At 41.3% G+C, this 21,820-nt stretch overlaps 1 protein-coding gene across 6 annotated transcripts in view; it reads right to left on the reverse strand.

The window, feature by feature from the left end:
• The window catches only part of LOC109872873 (mitogen-activated protein kinase kinase kinase kinase 2), a 47,741-nt gene extending 28,925 nt beyond the window's left edge, over window positions 1-18,816 (reverse strand). For 4 of the 6 annotated variants that reach the window (XR_002252516.2, XR_004206011.1, XR_004206010.1 and 1 more), the window contains exons 1-17: window positions 18,375-18,467; window positions 9,219-9,276; window positions 9,021-9,111; window positions 8,876-8,940; window positions 8,669-8,724; window positions 8,450-8,497; window positions 8,197-8,239; window positions 7,462-7,534; window positions 7,241-7,372; window positions 6,987-7,049; window positions 4,427-4,508; window positions 2,655-2,765; window positions 2,450-2,528; window positions 553-611; window positions 413-459; window positions 276-314; window positions 36-69 (exon numbers count right to left, since the gene is read on the reverse strand). Coding sequence is in view for 3 of the 6 variants with exons in the window: in XM_031808233.1 (XP_031664093.1) it covers window positions 36-69; window positions 276-314; window positions 413-459; window positions 553-611; window positions 2,450-2,528; window positions 2,655-2,765; window positions 4,427-4,508; window positions 6,987-7,049; window positions 7,241-7,372; window positions 7,462-7,534; window positions 8,197-8,239; window positions 8,450-8,497; window positions 8,669-8,724; window positions 8,876-8,940; window positions 9,021-9,111; window positions 9,219-9,276; window positions 18,375-18,467 (1,173 nt within the window). In the remaining 3 variants the exon portion in view is untranslated. Of the gene's footprint in view, window positions 1-35; window positions 70-275; window positions 315-412; window positions 460-552; window positions 612-2,449; window positions 2,529-2,654; window positions 2,766-4,426; window positions 4,509-6,986; window positions 7,050-7,240; window positions 7,373-7,461; window positions 7,535-8,196; window positions 8,240-8,449; window positions 8,498-8,668; window positions 8,725-8,875; window positions 8,941-9,020; window positions 9,112-9,218; window positions 9,277-18,374 lie in introns of all 6 variants that reach the window. The other 2 variants (XM_020464274.2, XM_020464275.2) reach the window with 2 other exon arrangements.
• Window positions 18,817-21,820: the final 3,004 nt, after the last annotated feature.

Consider the following 21,820-nt stretch of genomic DNA (forward strand, 5'->3'; position numbering starts at 1 on the left):
GAGAGGATAAGATACAGTCTGTAGTTCCCTCTCACCTCAGCAGAGGGCGCTCTCTTGATGGTTAACCTCCTGCAAAGGATATCAAACAGACTGCGTTATGGGAATTAAACATGTGTAGTGATTTGGGATGTGCAGAATTGTTTTAAATTCCTTTGCATTCAGCTTACTTGGTGTTTGTTTGTAATGGGAATTCTATTTTGTTCCCTTTGGTGTGTTATTGGTAATGTAGGTTAAGTGCTATGAAGAGATGTATAAAGACGGTTTTATAGCCTCACCTTTCAAGCAATGCTTCCTCGACACACTCCAGTAGACTCCTGCACCTCAAATGTAGAGTAGATTAAGTTATTACTGCCTTCATTTGTAATTTATTACGGCCGTTTTGTCATAGGAAGTAAAATAAACGATAGCTTACGAGGAGTTCTTTTCATCTCCTGAAATGCACCATTCGTCATATGATCCCTGTTGGGGATCGACAAATAAAATGTATTGTTTTTCTATGTTGAACATGACGTTCATATAACAGAGGTTAGACAGAGATGATAGGCTACTCACCAGGTCAGGAGAGGGGTCAGTCTCCTTCCTCATGGGAGGGCCAAATTTTAGCAGATCAACTGGAGGGGGAGGGGGATAGTGTCACAATCCCCACATACCCAGTACCAGTTGGACACACCTCCTCATTCAAGGGTTTCTCTTTATTTTTTAAAACTATTTTCTACATTGTAGAATAAATAGTGAAGACATCAACACTATGAAAAAAAAGTGTTCAACAAATCAAAATATATTTTATATTTGAGATTCTTCAAAGTAGCCACCCTTTTTCCTTGATGACCGCTTTGCACACTCTTTGAATTCTCTCAACCAGCTTCATGGGGTAGTCAGCTGGAATGTATTTCAATTGACAGGTGTGCCTTGTTACAAGTTTATTTGCGGAATTTCTTTCCTTCTTAATGCGTTTAGCCAATCAGTTGTGTTGTGTCAAGGTAGGGGTGGTATACAGAAGATATACCCATTTGGTAAAAACCAAGTCCACATTATGGCAAGAACTGCTCAAATAAGCATAAAGAAATGACAGTCCATCATTGCTTAGGTTAGTCAATGTGGAACATTTCAAGAACTTTGAAAGTTTATTCAAGTGCAGTGGCAAAAACCATCAAGCGCAATGATGAAACTGGCTCTCATGAAGACCGCCGCAGGAAAGGAAGACCCAGAGTTACCTCTGCTGCAGAGGATAAGTTCACTTCAGTTACCAGCCTCAGATTGCAGCCCAAATAAATACTTCAGAGGTCAAGTAACAGACACATCACAACATCAACTGTTCAGAGGAGACTGCATGAATCAGGCTTTCATGGTAAAACTGCTGCAAAGAAACCACTACTAAAGGACACCAATAAGAGACTTGCTTGGGCCAAGAAACACGAGGAATAGACATTAGGCCAGTGGAAATCTGTCCTTTGGTCTGAGGAGTCCAAATTTGAGATTTTTGGTTTCAACCAGTGTCTTTGTGAGACGCAGAGTAGGTGAACGGATGATCTCTGTATGTGTGGTTCCCACCGTGAAGCATGGAGAAGGAGGTGTGATGGTACTTATTTAGAATTCAAGGCACACACACAACCAGCATGGCCACCACAGCATTCTGCAGCGATACGCCATCCCATTTGGTTTGGGCTTATTTGGACTATCATTTGTTTTTCAACAGGACAATGACCCAACACACACCTCCAGGCTGTGTAAGGGCTATTTGACCAAGAAGGAGTGATGGAGTGCTGCATCAGATGACCTGGCCTCCACAATCACTCGACCTCAACCCAATTGATATGGTTTGGGATGAGTCGGACTACAGAGTGAAGGAAAAGCAGCCAACAAGTACTCAGCATATGTGGGAACTCCTTCAACACCGTTGGAAAAGCATTCCAAGTGAAGCTGGTTGAGAGAATACCAAGAGTGCAAAGCTGTCATCAAGACAAAGGGTGGATACCTTGAATATTTGTCTATATTTGTTTAACACTTTTTTGGTTACTACATGATTCCATATGTGTTATTTCATAGTGTTGAAATTTTCACTATTTTTCTACAATGTTGAAAATAGTAAAAATAAAGAAATGAGTAGGTGTCCAAACTTTTTACTGGTACTGTACATATAATACTGAATCACCTTTAAAATATTAAATTACTGTAGTAGAAAATCCTCCTCAATATCATCATTGTCATTTTTTGTTATGAAAATGATACGAGATAGCAGTAAACAAAAAACACACACTTGTTCTAAAACTACTCTCATTTTGTTTGAGTGGATGCTCAGTCTTGGTGCCAGTGACTATCCCCTTGTGTCCTCCTGACCTTGGCTGCTTGCCCCTGCATGCGGTAATGCTACGTCGGCCATAACAATGGCTCATCAGTAATTCCAGAGTCCTTGAGAAGCTGTGGATGCTAGGATCTGAGAGTTACTCACACTGCTCCTCAGACTGAGTCCTCTGGACCGACAGGGGTTTCCCTAGAGACTGGATCTTATCAGGGAATGCACTGCATGTCTGCAAACCCACACATACACAGTAGTAGACAGGTCATTAGTGCCATTTTTATCTTTGTAGTACTAATCCACATAGTAGAGTGTTGTGCCCAAGCATACATCTCAGTACAGGTAGAGGAGAGCTCACCTCAAGATCACACTCATCCATAGTGTGTGAGGTTTGCAGAACAGGGTTGCTGGCCATGTCCAGCAGTTCAATGGCCAGAGTCCTGGTCAGCCGCTGACTCACAAAGGGGTGCTGAGAAGAAAACAGGTCATGTGGGGTCATGTCGGTCACCTAAAGGACTATGTTCAGAAACTACGTATAGTTTCTGCACTAGGGACATACAGTGCCTTTGGAAAGTAAATCAGACACCTTTACTTTTACCACATTTTGTTACAGCCTTATTCTAAAATGTATTTTAGTTTGGCTATCTACACACAATACCCCATAATGACAAAGCAAAATGTTTTGCAAATGTACTAAAAATGCAAAATTTACATCAGTATTCAGACCCTTCGCTATGAGACTTTAAATTGAGCTCAGATGCATCCGGTCTCCATTGATCATCCTTGAGATGTTTCAACAACTTGATTGGAGTCCACCTGTGGTAAATTCAATTGATTGGACATAATTTGGAAAAGGCACACACACGTCTATATAAGGTCCCACAGTTGACAGGTCATGTCAGAGCAAAAACCAAGCCATGAGGTTGAAGGAATTGTCCGTAGAGCTCCAAGACAGGATTGTGTCGAGGCATAGACATGGGGAAGGGTATCAGAAAATGTCGATAGCATTGATGGTCCCCAAGAACACAGTGGCCTCCATCATTCTTAAATGGAAACAGTTTGGAACCACCTAGACTCTTCCTAGAGCTGGCCGCCCGGCCAAACTGAACAATCGGGGGAGAAGGGTCTTGGTCAGGAAGGTGACTAAGAACCCGATGGTTACTCTGACAGAGCTCCTCTGCGGCGATGGGAGAACCTTCCATAAGGACAACCATCTCTGCAGCACTCCACAAATCAGGCCTTTATGGTAGTGACCATAGGCACATGACAGCCCACTTGGAGTTTGCCAAAAGGCAACTAAAGACTCAAGATTCTCTGGTCTGATGAAACCAAGATTGAACTCTTTGGCCTGAATGCCAAGCATGGTGGTGGCAGCATCATGATGAGGGGATATTTTTCAGCGGCAGGGACTGGGAGACTAGTCAGGATCGAGGCAAAGATGAACAGAGTAAAGTACAGAGATCCTTGATGAAAACCTGCTCCAGAGCGCTCAGGACCTCAGACTGGCGTGATGGTTCACCTTCGAACAGGACAACGACCCTAAGCACACAGCCAAGACAACGCAGAAGTGGCTTCAGGACAAGTCTCTGAATGTCATGAGTGGCCCAGCCAGAGCCGGACTAGAACACGAGCCAACATCTCTGGAGAGACCTGAAAATAGCTGTGCAGTGACACTCCCCATCCAACCTGACAGCGATTGAGAGGATCTGCAGAGAATGGAAGAAGCTCCCCAAATACAGGTGTGCCAAGCTTGTAGCGTCATGCCCAAGAAGACTGGAGACTGTAATCGTTGCCAAAGGTGCTTCAACAAAGTACTGACTAAAAGGTCTGAATACTTACGTAAATGTGACATTTCAGTTTTTTTTTCTTCCATAAATTAGCAAAAATATTACAAAAAATAAAATAAATAAAAACGTTTTTGCATCGTCATCTTGGGGTATTTTGTGTAGATTGATGAGGGGGAAAAAACAATTTAAATCAATTTTAGATTAAGGCTGTAACCTAACAAAAATGTGGACAAAGTCTAGGATTCTGAATACTTTCCGAAGGCACTGTAAATTCAACAGGTTCTCATTAACTTTGATGCCATCTTCTTGTTCTCATCAAAAGGATGGAACTCTGAGGTAGTACCTGTAACAACTTCTCTGCAGTGGGCCTTTTCCGAGGGTTCTTGGTGAGGGATACTTTCACAAAGCTGTGGAAGTCAACGGACCTAAAACAGGAGAGAGACCACTGGTTATTACCACAGGGGCTAATTGGACATTTATATTATCCATTTTTATTTATTATCATTTTATTGGCCCTTCCCTTCAGAGGACAACATGTGCTTTGTTTTAGTATTTTGTTACATATACATTATTCCTACATTTGACATACATGGTACCCTTATACACATGTCAGAAATAAATCTTGATACACATTAAATGGTACTCAGACATATCCAGTATACATGATATGGTGTTTTCGGTCCTAACTATTACAGATCATGAGCTTTTAAAGTGTACCCCTCAGCTATTAGTTATTTTTTATCAATCAGTATATTTGAGTTTAACTATAATATTTGTTGTAATATTTGTTCTGGCTTTCAGGAGTATGATATTTAAATTGTAACCAGCGTTGTATGGCTCGTTTAAAAAAAAAAGGCGATACTTTGAACAAGGTTTAATTTTCAATTAACCGACAAAGAGAGCTTGTAATCTGGATACAGACAAAGAGAGCTTGTAATCTGGATACAGGCAAAGAGAGCTTGTAATCTGGATACAGACAAAGAGAGCTTGTAATCTGGATACAGGCAAAGAGAGCTTGTAATCTGGATACAGACAAAGAGAGCTTGTAATCTGGATACAGGCAAAGAGAGCTTGTAATCTGGATACAGGCAAAGAGAGCTTGTAATCTGGATACAGACAAAGAGAGCTTGTAATCTGGATACAGACAAAGAGAGCTTGTAATCTGGATACAGGCAAAGAGAGCTTGTAATCTGGATACAGGCAAAGAGAGCTTGTAATCTGGATACAGGCAAAGAGAGCTTGTAATCTGGATACAGGCAAAGAGAGCTTGTAATCTGGATACAGACAAAGAGAGCTTGTAATCTGGATACAGACAAAGAGAGTTTGTAATCTGGATACAGGCAAAGAGAGCTTGTAATCTGGATACAGGCAAAGAGAGCTTGTAATCTGGATACAGGCAAAGAGAGCTTGTAATCTGGATACAGGCAAAGAGAGCTTGTAATCTGGATACAGGCAAAGAGAGCTTGTAATCTGGATACAGGCAAAGAGAGCTTGTAATCTGGATACAGACAAAGAGAGCTTGTAATCTGGATACAGACAAAGAGAGCTTGTAATCTGGATACAGGCAAAGAGAGCTTGTAATCTGGATACAGGCAAAGAGAGTTTGTAATCTGGATACAGACAAAGAGAGCTTGTAATCTGGATACAGGCAAAGAGAGCTTGTAATCTGGATACAGACAAAGAGAGCTTGTAATCTGGATACAGGCAAAGAGAGCTTGTAATCTGGATACAGACAAAGAGAGCTTGTAATCTGGATACAGACAAAGAGAGCTTGTAATCTGGATACAGGCAAAGAGAGCTTGTAATCTGGATACAGGCAAAGAGAGCTTGTAATCTGGATACAGGCAAAGAGAGCTTGTAATCTGGATACAGACAAAGAGAGCTTGTAATCTGGATACAGACAAAGAGAGTTTGTAATCTGGATACAGGCAAAGAGAGCTTGTAATCTGGATACAGGCAAAGAGAGCTTGTAATCTGGATACAGGCAAAGAGAGCTTGTAATCTGGATACAGGCAAAGAGAGCTTGTAATCTGGATACAGGCAAAGAGAGCTTGTAATCTGGATACAGGCAAAGAGAGCTTGTAATCTGGATACAGGCAAAGAGAGCTTGTAATCTGGATACAGGCAAAGAGAGCTTGTAATCTGGATACAGACAAAGAGAGCTTGTAATCTGGATACAGACAAAGAGAGCTTGTAATCTGGATACAGGCAAAGAGAGCTTGTAATCTGGATACAGGCAAAGAGTTTGTAATCTGGATACAGACAAAGAGAGCTTGTAATCTGGATACAGGCAAAGAGAGTTTGTAATCTGGATACAGGCAAAGAGAGCTTGTAATCTGGATACAGGCAAAGAGAGCTTGTAATCTGGATACAGACAAAGAGAGCTTGTAATCTGGATACAGGCAAAGAGAGTTTGTAATCTGGATACAGGCAAAGAGAGCTTGTAATCTGGATACAGGCAAAGAGAGCTTGTAATCTGGATACAGGCAAAGAGAGCTTGTAATCTGGATACAGGCAAAGAGAGCTTGTAATCTGGATACAGACAAAGAGCGCTTGTAATCTGGATACAGGCAAAGAGAGCTTGTAATCTGGATACAGGCAAAGAGAGCTTGTAATCTGGATACAGGCAAAGAGAGCTTGTAATCTGGATACAGGCAAAGAGAGCTTGTAATCTGGATACAGACAAAGAGCGCTTGTAATCTGGATACAGGCAAAAAGGCCATTTTTCAACAAAGGATGAGCCAGCTAAACTACTGGAGAAGCAGTTTGGGTTTAACTTTTGCAGACAGAGGTTTAATGCTTTAATGTGTTATCATTTTAGCCTCTCATACTCGTATTCATTACATAAATACATTATTAGTTATGTTGCTCATATGACTTTTTAATTGTAAACTAACTTCTACCATTTGGACTTGTCCTTCAGTTTGGGAGGCTGGAAGCTGCCCTTTGACATCACCATCAAGGCCCTGGGGGGGGGAAGGGAAATCGAAATCTCATAACAATAACTTGATGTGCAACATGCTGCAGTGATCATTATCCAAATCTGATCTGTTAATATGACTGGATACAAGAACTAGATTTAACTTACAACATTGTTATTACAGAATCTGTATAATTATAATAATGAGAGGTGACATCCCAGCAACTGTGCCCTCACCTCATTGGGTGCAGGTCAAACATTGGAGGCTGAAGCTCTGCCAGCTCGATAGCGGTGATGCCCACTGCCCAGATGTCACACAGCTGGTTGTACCCGCCTTTCTTCTCCACTGCTGCCACCTCGGGTGCCATCCTAGAAGAGCAACGCTGCCCGTGGATAACTGTGGTAAACCATGATAATGGGCCTTGTTTTGGTGCCATGGATGGACATAGATCACTCACCAGTAAGGTGTGCCTATGAAGGACTTCCTCTTGGCAACAGAGGCATTGATCTCAGCTGCAACGCCAAAATCCGCTGGAAGGAAACGATGGCGTGAGAGAGGTGGAGACAAATATTTGAGTAAATAAAATGTAAAAAAATAAATAAATCAGGGACTGGGTGTGTCCAAGGGCAGTGGTACTTGTTAAGTAGTTTTTGGGGGTATTGGTACTTTACTAGTTCTATTTTTGACAACTTTTACTTCACTACATTCCTAAAGAAAATAATGCACTTTCTACTCCATACATTTTCCCTGACACCCAAAAGTACTAGTTACATTTTGAAAATGGTCTAATTCAAACACTTAAAAAGAGAACATCCCTGGCATCTCTATTGCCTCTGATCTGACAGACTCACTAAACACAAATGCATCATTTGTAAATGATGTCTGAGTGTAAGAGTGTGCCTGCCCATGGCTATCCGTAAATAAATAAACAAGAAAATGGTGCTGCCTTGTTTGCTTAATATTAGGAGTTTTAGCAATTGCATTTACTTTTGATAATTAAGTATATTTAAAACCAAATACTTTTACTCAAGTAGTATTTTTCTGGATGATTTTTACTTGAGTCATTTTCTATTAAGGTATCTTTACTTTTACTCAAGTATGACACTTGTTACTTTTTCCACAACTGTCCACGGGAGAGGCAGAGAGGATATGCGAAAGTGAGTGACAGTGTGAGGGTGGAGGAGTCACTGACCCAGTTTGACATCTCCTCGCTCTGTTAGAAGAACGTTGGCTCCCTGTGAAGAACCCACATTGACACAATGAGTGCACCGTTTCACACTCTCCCACCAGGACAGTCCCAAGCTCCGAATACACAGAGAGACATACACTTACAAAATTACATTTCTGGAAGTAGTTCCAAAGCGCCAGACCAAATGATTCAATTCAGATGAGTGGTAGAGCGAATTGTTCACATGTTTTATATCCAACAAGATTCTATACATTACTTTTATGTCTCTGTGCATTTTTCCAGTCTCATGTAAGTGACGCAGTCCCTGCAAGCACAGAAAATCCAATGACAGTGGCATCTCAGCGCAACGGTCAAGCATGATGTTTATGAATTTACAATGTAAATAACGTTAGATCCAAATGGAAAGTTTCACAATAGAAACAAATGGTTAAATGCTTTATCCAATGAATAACGCTGCATATCATTTCATTCTTACCTGGAGTGTTTCCCTGCACACATATGCAATCTGCCTCTCGTTCAGGGGGCCAGCAGCTATGGAAACATAACAATTAAGTGAGTAATTCAAAAAGAGAATATGAGGGACACAGTAACTAGCTAAATCTTTACTTGAAACACTGGACGGTGCCATTCATATACATGATCTATCAGGGTGGGTGTTAGGGGGAACGTTCTCCAAGTGTACCATGATAAATGTCCTGCAGGGAACCTCCGCCGCAGTACTCCATGCAGATCCACAGCTTGTTATTTCTACCAAAGGAAAAAGCGCACCGTTAAAGCAATAGCTCGGAGTTTCATATCAAGTTTTAACGTTTGATTGCAGACCGAACCTGAAGTAGCTGCCGAAATAGGCCACAATGTTCTTGTGAGTGCATTCTCTAATCATGGTGATCTCCTGTTGGATAGATGAGATATCGTCACCTGAAAAGAGACGAGCAAACTGATTTATATTCAGGAATATTGTGACACAATGTGAGATAAAGATTTGTTTATTTTTAAATAATCATACTTTGGGATAAATAGCCTACCAGGATCTAGTTTTACAACTTTGATTGCAGATACCACAGACGTCTTGATGTCTCGGGCCTGTAGAGAAGAGAGAGTACAAAAACGTTTGATGTTTTCCTGATCATTTGACATTGTGATTTCATTTTTTTTGCTGTGAATGTTATGGTTACTGGCATGACCATTAAAGTCATGAGTGGCACAGACTCAGTTATACATTGGGAAAACTAATAATAGCCGACCACACATCAAGTTGAAAGTAGTTCTAGGTATATTAAGATTTAAAACCAGGGTTTTATTCACTTTGAACCAAACAGAACCAAACGGAAGCAAACTGAACAAAACTGCGAGGGAACTAGTCGAATTTGTCAGATCGAAACTCTCGTTTTCGTTGCATAACACAACTGTTTGGGATAATGATTACACCTCAGTCGATTAAGTATCCTATTTGAGGGCCTTGTGCTCACACTTTGTTTTCCACTGGTAAAGCATGGGTGATAAGGGGAAGTACACCCTTAACTGTATGTCTACAGAGCATACAGACACAATGATTATGGTACCAAGTAAAGCAATGAAAGGACATGTGGGAACTACGAGGCCCTTGTCAGCTACCCTTGAAAAAAAAGACATCTGATATGGAGCGGTACTTACTTCCTGTTTTGTTTCTGTAGTAAAAAAATACTTCCTGTGATGAAAGTAATGTATATTAATGCAGCAGAACTTTTACATCCTCGACTAAATGAGACTATTATAGCTAATCTCAGCTCAAGATCACTCTCAAGACATGACTTAGCAACTTATCCATCTATTATTTTATGAGGATTTCTATTTATTTTTTTACAGAAATATTTCCCATACTTTACAAGGGTTTCTTGGGTATGCTACAGTGAAAATGATTGACTATATTTGCTGGCCATGCCAAATATCAGAATTTAGGTCAGGGTTCTGGCCTGGGTGTATACAGGGAGTTTCTCACGGTTTTGACACAACTTCCTTTCTCAACACATTTTTGGTTTCCTGTTACTAACTGCTACAACCAAGGCGCCATCTCACATAACCACAAACTCAATGAGTATTTTTTTCTGTTCTATACTGCATTAACTTTATTTGGTGTGCTGGATCTTGTTTGTTTTTTAAACACATGACCACATACAGTGCATTTGGAAAATATTCAGACACCCCTTACACATAATATCCCATAATAAAAGAAACACTGATTTCTGGAATATATCTATATAGGTGTACAGAGGCCCATTATTAGCAACCATCAATCCTGTGTTCCAATGGCACATTGTGTTAGCTAATCCAAGTTTATCATTTTAAAAGAAAACCGTTTTGCAATTATGTTAGCACAGCTGAAAACTGTTGTTCTGATTAAAGATGCGATAAAACTGGCTTTCTTTAGAGTATCTGGAGAATCAGCATTTGTGGGTTTGATTACAGGCTCAAAATGACCCGCCATACAACAGTCGATTTAAAAGATTAAGGTGGGCTAAAGAACAGACACTGGACAGAGGAACTCTGCCTAGAAGGCCAGCATTCTGAAGTCTCTTCACTGTTGACGTTGAGACTGGTGTTTTGCAGGTACTATTTAATGAAGCTGCCAGTGAGGCGTCTGTTTCTCAAACTAGACGTACCTGCAAAATTATAAACTTGGATTAGCTAACAACGTGCCATTGGAACAAAGAAGTGATGGTTGCTGATAATGGGCCTCCGTATGCCTATGTAGATATTCCATAAAAAGTGCTGTTTCTAGCTACAATTAGTTATTTACAACATTAACAATGTCTACACTGTACTTCTGATCCAGTTGATGTTATTTTAAAATGGACAACAAAAAAATACAGCTTTAAGTGACCCCAAACTTTTGAAAGGTAGTGTATGTACACACGTCAAAAGTTGACACACCTACTCATTCAAGGGATTATCTTTATTTTTTACATGGTAGAATAATAGTGAAGACATCAAAACTATGCAATAACAAATATGGAATCATGTAGTAACCAAAAATATATATTTTAGATTCTTTAAAGTAGCCACCCTTTGCCTTGATGACAGCTTTGCACACGCTTGGCATTCAACCAGCTTCATGAGGTAGTTACCTGGAATGCATTTCAATTAACAGGTGTGCCTTGTTAAAAGGTCATTTGAGCCAATCAGTTGTGTTGTGACAAGGTAGGGGTGGTATACAGAAGATAGGGCTAGTTGGTAAAAGACCAAGTCCATATTATGGCAAGAACAGCTCAAATAAGCAAAGAGAAACAACAGTCCATCATGACTTGAAGACATGAAGGTCAGTCAATCTGGAAAATTTTAGTCATGAGGACCGCCACAGGAAAGAAAGAACCAGAATTACCTCTGCTGCAGAGGATAAATTCATTCGAGTTAACTGCACCGTAGATTGCAGCCCAAATAAATGCGTCACAGAGTTCAAGTAACAGACACATCAACTGTTCAGAAGAGACTACGTGAATCAGGCCTTCTTGGTTGAATTGCTGCAAAGAAACCACTACTAAAAGGACACCAATAAGAAGAACAGACTTGCTTGGGCCATAAAACACGAGCAATGGACATTAGACCAGTGGAAATCTGTCCTTTGGTCTGATGAGTCCAAATTTGAGATTATTTGACCCAACCGCAGTGTCTTTATGAGACGCAGAGTAGTTGAACAGATGATCTCCGCATGTGTGATTCCCACCGTGAAGCATGGAGGAGAAGGTGTTATAGTGTGGGGGTGCTTTACTGGTGACACTGTTGGTGAATTATTTAGAATTCAAGGCATACTTAACCAGCATGGCTACCATAGCATTCTGCAGCGATACGCCATCCCATCTGGTTTGCACTTAGAGGGACTATCTACTTGTTTTTCAACACACCTCCAGGCTGCGTAAGGGCTATTTGACCAAGAAGGAGAATGATGGAGTGCTGCATCAGATGGGATGGCCTCCACAATCACCCAACCTCAACCCAAGTGAGATGGTTTGGGATTAATTGGACTGCAGAGTGAAGGAAAAGCAGCATATGTGGGAACTCCTTTAAGCCTGTTGGAAAAGCATTCCAGGTGAAGCCGGTTGAGAGAATGCCAAGAGTTTGCAAAGCTGTCATCGAGGCAAAGGGTGGCTACTTTGAATAATTGCTTGATTAGTTTAACAGTTTTTGGTTACTACATGATTCCGTATGTGTTATATCATAGTTCTGATGTCTTCACTATTATTAAATATAAAGAAAAACCCTTGAATGAGTAGGTGTGTCCAAACTTTTGACTGGTACTGTATACAGTTGAAGTCGGAAGTTTACATACACTTAGGTTGGAGTCATTAAAACTCGTTTTTCAACCACTCCACAAATTTATTGTTAACAAACTATAGTTTTGGCAAGTCAGTTAGGACATCTACTTTGTGCATGACACATACACACTAAGTCAGAAGTTTACATAAAACTTTGCCCACTACATTAAAAAAATACCACCACCCTACTCCACTATTTATATCCATGTAGTCCTATGATGGGACAAACGATGGGACACCACCATTAAACACACCCTGTAACTCTTCTGACATCAAGTCTCACACACCGAAATACCTCTCTGCAGCTGCCACCACAACCTCAATTGTCTGCGTCTTATGTTCCATCCCTGTAGTAGCTGATAACTATTACTATAAACTAGAGGTCGACCGATTATGATTTTTCAACGCCGATACCGATTATTGGAGGACCAATAAAATCCGATACCGATTATTGGAGGACCAAGAAAATCCGATACCGATTATTGGAGGACCAAGAAAATCCGATACCGATTATTGGAGGACCAAGAAAATCCGATACCGATTATTGGAGGACCAAGAAAATCCGATACCGATTATTGGAGGACCAAGAAAATCCGATACCAATTATTGGAGGACCAAGAAAATCCGATACCGATTATTGGAGGACCAAGAAAATCCGATACCGATTATTGGAGGACCAAGAAAATCCGATACCGATTTTTTAAAACTGTATTTCTAATAATGACAATTATAACAATACTGAATGAACACTTATTTTAACTTAATATAATACATCAATAAAATCAATTTAGCCTCAAATAAATAATGAAACATGTTCAATTTGGTTTAAATAATGCAAAAACAAAGTGTTGGAGAAGAAAGTAAAAGTGCAATATGTGCCATGTAAGATAGCTAACGTTTAAGTTCCTTGCTCAGAACATGAGAACATATGAAAGCTGTTGGTTCCTTTTAACATGAGTCTTCAATATTCCCAGGTAAGAGGTTTTAGGTTGTAGTTATTATAGGACTATTTCTCTCTATACCATTTCTATTTCATTAACATTTGACTATTGGATGTTCTTATAGGCACTTTAGTATTGCCAGTATTAGCTTCCATCCCTCTCCTCACCCCTACCTGGGCTCGAACCAGGAACACATCGACAACAGCCACCCTCAAAGCAGCGTTACCCATCGCTCCACAAAAGCCGCGGCCCTTGCAGAGCAAGGGGAACAACCACTCCAAGTCTCAGAGGGATTGACGTTTGAAACGCTATTAGCGCGCACCCCGCTAATTAGCTAGCCATTTCACATCGGTTACACCAGCCTAATCTTGGGAGTTGATAAGCTTGAAGTCATAAACAGCTGCTGGCAAACGCACAAAAGTGCTGTTTGAATGAATGCTTACGAGCCTGCTGCTGCCTACCGCCGCTCAGTCAGACTGCTGTATCAAATCATAGTCTTAGTTATAACATGAAAACACACAGAAATACGAGCCTTAGGGTCATTAATATGACCGAATCCGGAAACTGTCATCTCGAAAACAAGACATTTATTCTTTCAGTGAAATACGGAACCGTTCCGTATTTTATCTAACGGGTGGCATCCATGTCTAAATATTCCGGTTACATTGCACAACCTTCAATGTTATGTCATAATTACGTAAAATTCTGGCAAATTAGGCGGCCCAAACCTTTGCATATACACTGACTCTGCGTGCAATGAACGCAAGAGAAGTGACAATTTCACCGGGTTAATATTGCCTGCTAACCTGGATTTCTTTAAGCTAAATATGCAGGTTTAAAAATATATACTTCTGTGTATTGATTTTAAGAAAGGCATTGGTGTTTATGGTTAGGTACACATTGGAGCAACGATATGCACCGCATCGATTATATGCAATGCAGGACACGCTAGATAAACTAGTAATATCATCAACCATGTGTAGTTAACTAGTGATTATGATTGATTGATTGTTTTTTATAAGATAAGTTTAATGCTAGCTAGCAACTTACCTTGGCTTACTGCATTCGCGTAACAGGCAGTCTCCTCGTGGAGTGCAATGTAATCAGGTGGTTAGAGCGTTGGACTAGTTAACTAAGATTGCAAGATTGAATCATCCGAGCTGACAAGGTGAAAATCTGTCGTTCTGCCCCTGAACAAGGCAGTTAACCCACCGTTCCTAGGCCGTCATTGAAAATAAGAATGTGTTCTTAACTGACTTTCATAGTTAAATAAATATTAAATAAAGGTGTAAAAATATAAAAATAATAATAAATAAATTTAAAAATAAATTTAAAATAGGCCAAATTGGTGTCCAAAAATACAGATTTTAGATTGTTATGAAAACTTGAAAGCGGCCCTAATTAAATTGGCCCTAATTAAATCGGCCATTCCGATTAAACGGTCAACCTCTACTTTAAACGCAAAAAATCCAATCTTACTGAAACATATATCTCTTGTTGATTTATCCCTCTGTACTGGTAAAGATCTACTACTCACACCACTCCTCTTAAGATCCCTCCCCATTGACCCATCTTCCTCTACTTGCTTCACTGCCTCAGCATGACAACTTCTGCACTACTCTAACCCTGGAAACCTCAACCTGCCTCTCTTGCACGGGACATTTCTGATCCCCAGCCCCATTGGCACCCTTACAATTAACACATACCACTATTTTCCCCAATACTATACATTCCTTTGTCTCATGCCCTTCTGCACACTTCTCACACCTAGGAACCTTCCTCCTACACATTGCTGCCACATGCCCATAAGCTTGACACCTGTAACAGCGTAATATGTATTGAGCACAAAACCTCATACAGGATTACATACATATCCTTTGTTGGGCAAAATCTTTCAGTGGCACCCTTGTCTTCCAGTGGGTCAGACGTTTACATGCACTCAATTAGTATTTGGTAGCATTGCCTTTAAATTGTTTAACTTGGGTCAAATGTTTTGGGTAGCCTTCCACAAGCTTCCCACAATAAGTTGGGTGAATTTTGGCCCATTCCTCCTGACAGAGCTGGTGTAATGGAGTCAGGTTTGTAGGCCTCCTTGCTCGCACACGCTGTTTCAGTTCTGCCCACACATTCTCTATAGGATTGAGGTCAGGGCTTTGTGATGGCCACTCCAATACCTTGACTTTGTTGTCCTTAAGCCATTATGCCACAACTTTGGAAGTATGCTTGGGGTCAATGTCCATTTGGAAGACCCATTTGCGACCAAGCTGTAACTTCCTGACTGATGTCTTCAGATGTTGCTTCAATATATCCACATAATTTCCTCCTCATGATGCCACCTATTTTGTGAAGTGCACCAGTCCCTCCTGCAGCAAAGCAACCCCACAACATGATGCTGCCACCCCCGTGCTTCACGGTTGGGATGGTGTTCCTCCTCTTGCAGGCCTCCCCCTTTTTCCTCCAAACATAACAATGGTCATTATGGCCAAACAGTTCTATTTTTTTGTTTTTCAGACCAGAGGATATTACTCCAAAAAGTACAATCTTTGTCCCTATGTGCAGTTGCAAACCGTAGTCTGGCTTTATGGTGGTTTTGGAGCAGTGGCTTCTTCCTTGCTGAGTGGCCTTTCAGCTTATGTCGATTTAGGACTCTGACTGTGGATATAAATACTTTTGTACCTGTTTCCGCCAGCATCTTCACAAGGTCCTTTACTGTTGTTCTGGGATTGATTTGCACCTTTTGCACCGAGGTACGTTCATCTTTAGTAGACGGAACGCGTCTCCTTCCTGAGCGGTATGAAGGCTACGTGGTCCCATAGTGTTTATACTTGCGTACTATTGTTTGTACAGATTAACGTGGTACCTTCAGGCGTTTGGAAATTGCTCCCAAGGATGAACCAGACTTCCAGAGGTTTACACATTTTTTTCTTTCTGAGGTCTTGGCGATCCTAACTGACCTAAGACAAGGACATTTTACTAGGATTAAACGTCAGGAATTGTGAAAAACAGTTGGCTACGGTGTATGTAAACTTCCGACTTCAACTGTATATGAAATATCACATTACATAAGGATGCAGACCCTTTACTCAGTACTTTGTTGAAGCATCTTTGGCAGCGATTACAGCCTCAAATCGTCTTTGGTATGACGCTACAAGCTTGGCACACCTGTATTTGGGAAATTTCGCCCATTCTTCCTTGCAGATCCTCTCAATCTCTGTCAGGTTGGATGGGGAGCGTCGCTGCACAGCTATTTTCAAGTCTCTCCAGATATGTTAGATCAGGTTCAAGTCCGGGCGCTGGCTGGGCCGCTCAAGGAAATTCAGAGACTTGTCCCGAAGTCACTCCTGCGCTATCTTGACTGTGTGCTTAGGGTCGTTGTTCCCAGTCTGAGGTCCTGAGCACACTGGAGCAGGTTTTCATCAAGGATCTCTCTATACTTTGCTCCGTTCATCTTTCCCTCGACCCCAGTCCCTGCTGCTGAAAAACATCCCCTCAGCATGATGCTGCCACCACCATGCTTCACCGTTGGGATGGTGCCAGGTTTCCTCCAGACATGATGCCTGACATTCAGGCCAAAGAGTTCAATCTTGGTTTTATCTTACCAGAGCATCTTGTTTCTCATGGTCAGAGTTTTGCCTTTTGCCTTTTGGCAAACTCCAAGTGGACTGTCATGTGCCTTTTACTGAGGAGTGGCTTCCGTCTTGCCACTCTACCATAAAGGCCTGATTGGTGGAGTGCTGCAGAGATGGTTGTCTTTCTGGAAGGTTCTCCCATCTCCAGAGGAACGCTGGAGCTCTGTCAGAGTGACCATCGGGTTCTTGGTCACCTCCCTGACCAAGGCCCTTCTCCCCCTGAATGCTCAGTTTGCCAGCTCTAGAAAGAGTCTTGGTGATTCCAAACTTCTTCCATTTAAGAATGGAGGCCACTGTGTTCTTGGGGACTTTTAACGCTACGGAATTTTTTTTGTACCCTTCCCCAGATCTGTGCCTCGACACAATCCTGTCTCAGTGCTCTATGGACAATTCCTTTGACATCATGGCTTGGTTTTTGCCCTGCCATGTTCTGTTTTTGCCCTGACAGTCTGTCAACTGTGGGACCTTACATAGACATGTGTGTGCCTTTCCAAAGCATGTCCAATCAATTGAATTTACCACAAGTGGACTGCAATCCAGTTGTAGAAACATCTCAAGGGTTATCAATGGAAACAGGATGCACCTGAGATCTATTTCGAGTCTCGTAGCAAAGGGTTTGAATAATTATGTAAAGGTATTTGCTAAAATTTCTAAAAGCATATTTTGCTTTGTCATTATGGGGTTTGTGTGTAGATTGAGGATTTTTTTTAAATACATACATTTTAGAATAAGGCTGTAATGGAACAAAATGTGGAAAATGTCAAGGGGTGTGAATGAATACTTTCCAAATGCACTGTATACTTAGAGTAAAAGCTTAATCAGCATTTCCCTGAGCCTTGTTAGTCTCATAAACCCGACCCATACAGTGGGAGGCAACAAGTCTGCCTAGCCCTAGGGAGACTAGAGCCATTCTGATGTTTAGCCCTGTGTTCATGACAACCAAAACATCAAGTACAGTTATGAAGAGAGATCATGCAGCATGCCTCCATGCACACATTGACGATACTAAGGATGGCGTAAAATCACTTTTCCAGCAACATTATATCAGGGCGAAAAATGTGTTTTAATCACAAAACAATTTCTAGCATTTTTTTTTTTGTATTAAGAAAACCATCATATTCTGTTTTTAACGTTGACGCAGTCAACATACGACTAATGCTATAAATGAGCATCTATTCAAACAGGTATGTGTCTGCTCAGGTAATACAGTCATATGCAAAACAATCACAATTCGGGGGGATTGATGCATATCCAGTAGCCTACGAAGGAGACCTAAGTGTCACTAAAGTACGAAATAATATAGCGTGGCAAATGAAAAATACCTTAAATACATCTCCGTATGTACCACTGCCGATTCGGTCAATCAACTCGTAGTCCTCCAACGGGTTCGAGTAGGAGACACCAATTGCCTCCATCGCAGCAACGTCCGCCTCGACTCGCGCTGTCTAGCGACTAATGTTGATTCCTGTCCAGATGCCTGCACTTCCTCAGCAACAAACCATCAGAGGCAAAAGCCGAAATAAAAATGGCAGCTATAACCTACAGCCTTGTTATGCTCGGTGAACAGCAGCCTACCAGTGCCATGGCATTTATGTAAATAATGAGGCATTGTTCTTGCTCCTGAATGAAGAAAATAATCCGCATTTGGGGGTTTTCAGTGAAACAAAGCCCTGTCAAATAGCAGTAATTGTCCACCGGTTCTTGTTTTGTTTAAAGTTTTTTTTCTTTCAATTTCATAAAAACATCTCGCACGCACGGACGCTTGCACGCACATGCCCAACGGGGTAGTAAAACCCTCGCACGCACATGCCCAACGGGGTAGTAAAACCCCGGGGAGAACTTACACTTGGGAAAACCCTTGAGGTTCTTGATACGTTAATTGATTGATTTGTTGATTGACTGGGTGATTATTAAGGTTATTAAATAGATGTAGCACACCTACGTCCATGGAAAATATATATTATGATTTATAAACGAGAATCCACTGTGTATAATATGTGGTATAAAGCAATGATAATGGCTTCATTTGGAAAATATGACCTTATGGCTGGCAGGCAGCCTGGCGGTTAAACCGTTGGGCCAGTAACTGAACGGTTGCTGGTTCAAATCGCCGAGCCGACAGGGTGAAAAAATCGGTCGATGTGCCGCCATCTGTCGATGATAACGTTAATTGCTCTGGATAAGAGCGTCTGCTTAATGACTAAAATGTCAATTGAGAGACGTCAGCTTTACAGCCGCGATGAAGATACGCCCCTCGTTGTGCTCTGAAATACATCATCGTTCTCCTAGCAGCAGGACATTATTGCAGCAAGTTCTATGATATTATTTTTCAAAATCAGAGTCGGTTTGCAAAGAAATGCTAAACGGGTAATATCGGGGGAAAAATGCACTCTAGGGCAATACAACTGTTTTTCACAGCATTGCAACCACCTTTGATAATTGTATGTGTTTATTTGTAATATTGTATTATTTATACCAGCACTTCTTTTGAAAGTTTACATAAATGCTTGTACGTTGAAAGTCATGGTGTAGGCTATATTTAAAGAAATACACATTTAATAAAATACAACTATATGTTATTGGTTTACTCAATCTGCAAAATTTGAAATGGTCGCTTGTGCTGAGCAACAGGTTTAATACAGAGTGCTGGTGACTCCTTAATCCACCCACTCATTCACTGCAATGCAATACATTGTATATGGTATACTTATTGGGTTGTAGAGAAAAAAAACACTAATACCTGTCCTATATAAACTGGGGTGGGAAATACTCTGTAGGCTCTCTACTAACCACATATGTGTAGTTTTGGAGGGGACCATGTCATGCATATCCTGCAACACTCCATAGCCCCCAATACAATAATACACTGCAACTTTTTTTTGCCAATATGTATCCATGCACAGTCTATTACAGTGTATTGCATTGGGAGCTATGGAGGGGGTGGATAATGAAGTGCTGCTGGATATGTACGACAGTAATTCCCATACCACTTTAGCTGAGATAGGTAGAAAATGTCTCTCTTTACAAGCCAATATGTATCCATGTACAGTCTATTCCAGTGCATTGCATTGGGGTATAGGGGAGACGGAGTGAAAAGCTAGCATGCAGCCGTGCAACATAGTCCTCCTCCAAAACGAACCATATTTGGTTAGTAAAGATGCTACTGAGTATTTCCCACTCCACTTTAGCTGAGACAGGAAGAAAAGCAGGGGAGCAATTTTCAATGGTGACATAAACCCCCGCCCGCCACACATTCTGAAATGGCATTTTTGTCCCCCACCAGTTTTATAATTGCACTGTGATACACAATGTCTGTCCTCGGGTTGCAACACTCACTACCGAGTTCCAAACTGCCTCCGGAAGCAACGTCAACACAAGAGCTGTTCGGCGGGAGCCTCATGAAATGGGTTTCCATGGCAGAGCAGCCACACACAAGGCTAAGAGCACCATGCGCAATGCTTATGCTTCGGCTGGAGTGGAGTAAAGCTTGCTGCCATTGGACTCTGGAGCAGTGGAAACGTGTTCTCTGGAGTGATGAATCACGCTTCACCATCTGGCAGTCCGACGGAGGAATCTGGGTTTGGCGGATGCTAGAAGAACGCTACCTACCTGAATGCATAGTGCCAACTGTAAAGTTTGGTGGAGGAGGAATAATGATCTGGGGATATTTTTCATAGTTAGTTCCAGTGAAGGGAAATCTTAACACTACAGCATACATTCTAGACGATTCTGTGCTTCCAACTTTGTGGCAAAAGTTTGGGGAAGGCCCATTCCTGTTAATTCATGACAAAGCGAGGTCGATACAGAAATGGTTTGTCGAGATCGGTGTGAGAGAACTTGACTGGCCTGTACAGAGCCCTGACTTCAACCCCATCGAACACCTTTGGGATGAATTGGAACTCCCACTGCAAGCCAGGCCTAATCGACCAACATCTGTGCCCAACCTCACTAATGCTTTTGTGGCTGAATGGAAGTCCCTGCAGCAATGTTCCAGCATCTAGTGTAAAGCCTTCCCATAAGAGTGGAGACTGTTATAGCAGCAAAGGGGACCAACTCCATATTAATGCCCCAGATTTTGGAATGAGATGTTTGATGAGCAGGTGTCCGCATACCTTTGGTCAAGTAGTGTATGTTAGAATGCCTAGTCATGTTCATATAATGTCAGACGTAAATTACTGCAGTTTAAGACCATCACTGGAACATACTATATACCAGTTAAACCAAATATCATGCACTCAGAAATGTAATTCCTCTGCTGAAGATGTAAAACACAAATGTTATGGTCTTGTGAATTCTGGCATAGATTATGTCCTTTTATCTCAGCATGTCTACAGATTCTCCCTGTTTTTGTTTGCTTGGAAATGTTGATACTGGAGACAGAAGAAACTGTGTAATCTAGCATTTATTGTGGCTAAGAAATGTATTGTCATTAATTGGAAGGTTGGTTATCCTCCCACAATGTCACAATGGATGGCAGAAATGCTATGTATCACTAGATTTGATTTAGTACAAGATTAAGGGTATACTGTGCAACTTTCATAAGGTCTGGATTCCTCATATACAATACTGTACGACAAAAGAGTCTGTATTGAAAACATGTCCACGTCAGGGGAGATACCTATTTAGGAAATACCTAGCTGCTGGGATGCTCAGTCCTAGGCCTGGGGGTCTGCCATACTCTTGGTTGTCACTCTGGCCTTGGCCTAACACACCTGAAACCAATAATGAGTGTTTCACTAAGCCATGGACCGCTACGGGCAGGATGTGG

The sequence above is a fragment of the Oncorhynchus kisutch genome, linkage group LG28 (assembly GCF_002021735.2).
Source record: "Oncorhynchus kisutch isolate 150728-3 linkage group LG28, Okis_V2, whole genome shotgun sequence".
In the NCBI taxonomy this organism is placed as follows: domain Eukaryota; kingdom Metazoa; phylum Chordata; class Actinopteri; order Salmoniformes; family Salmonidae; genus Oncorhynchus; species Oncorhynchus kisutch.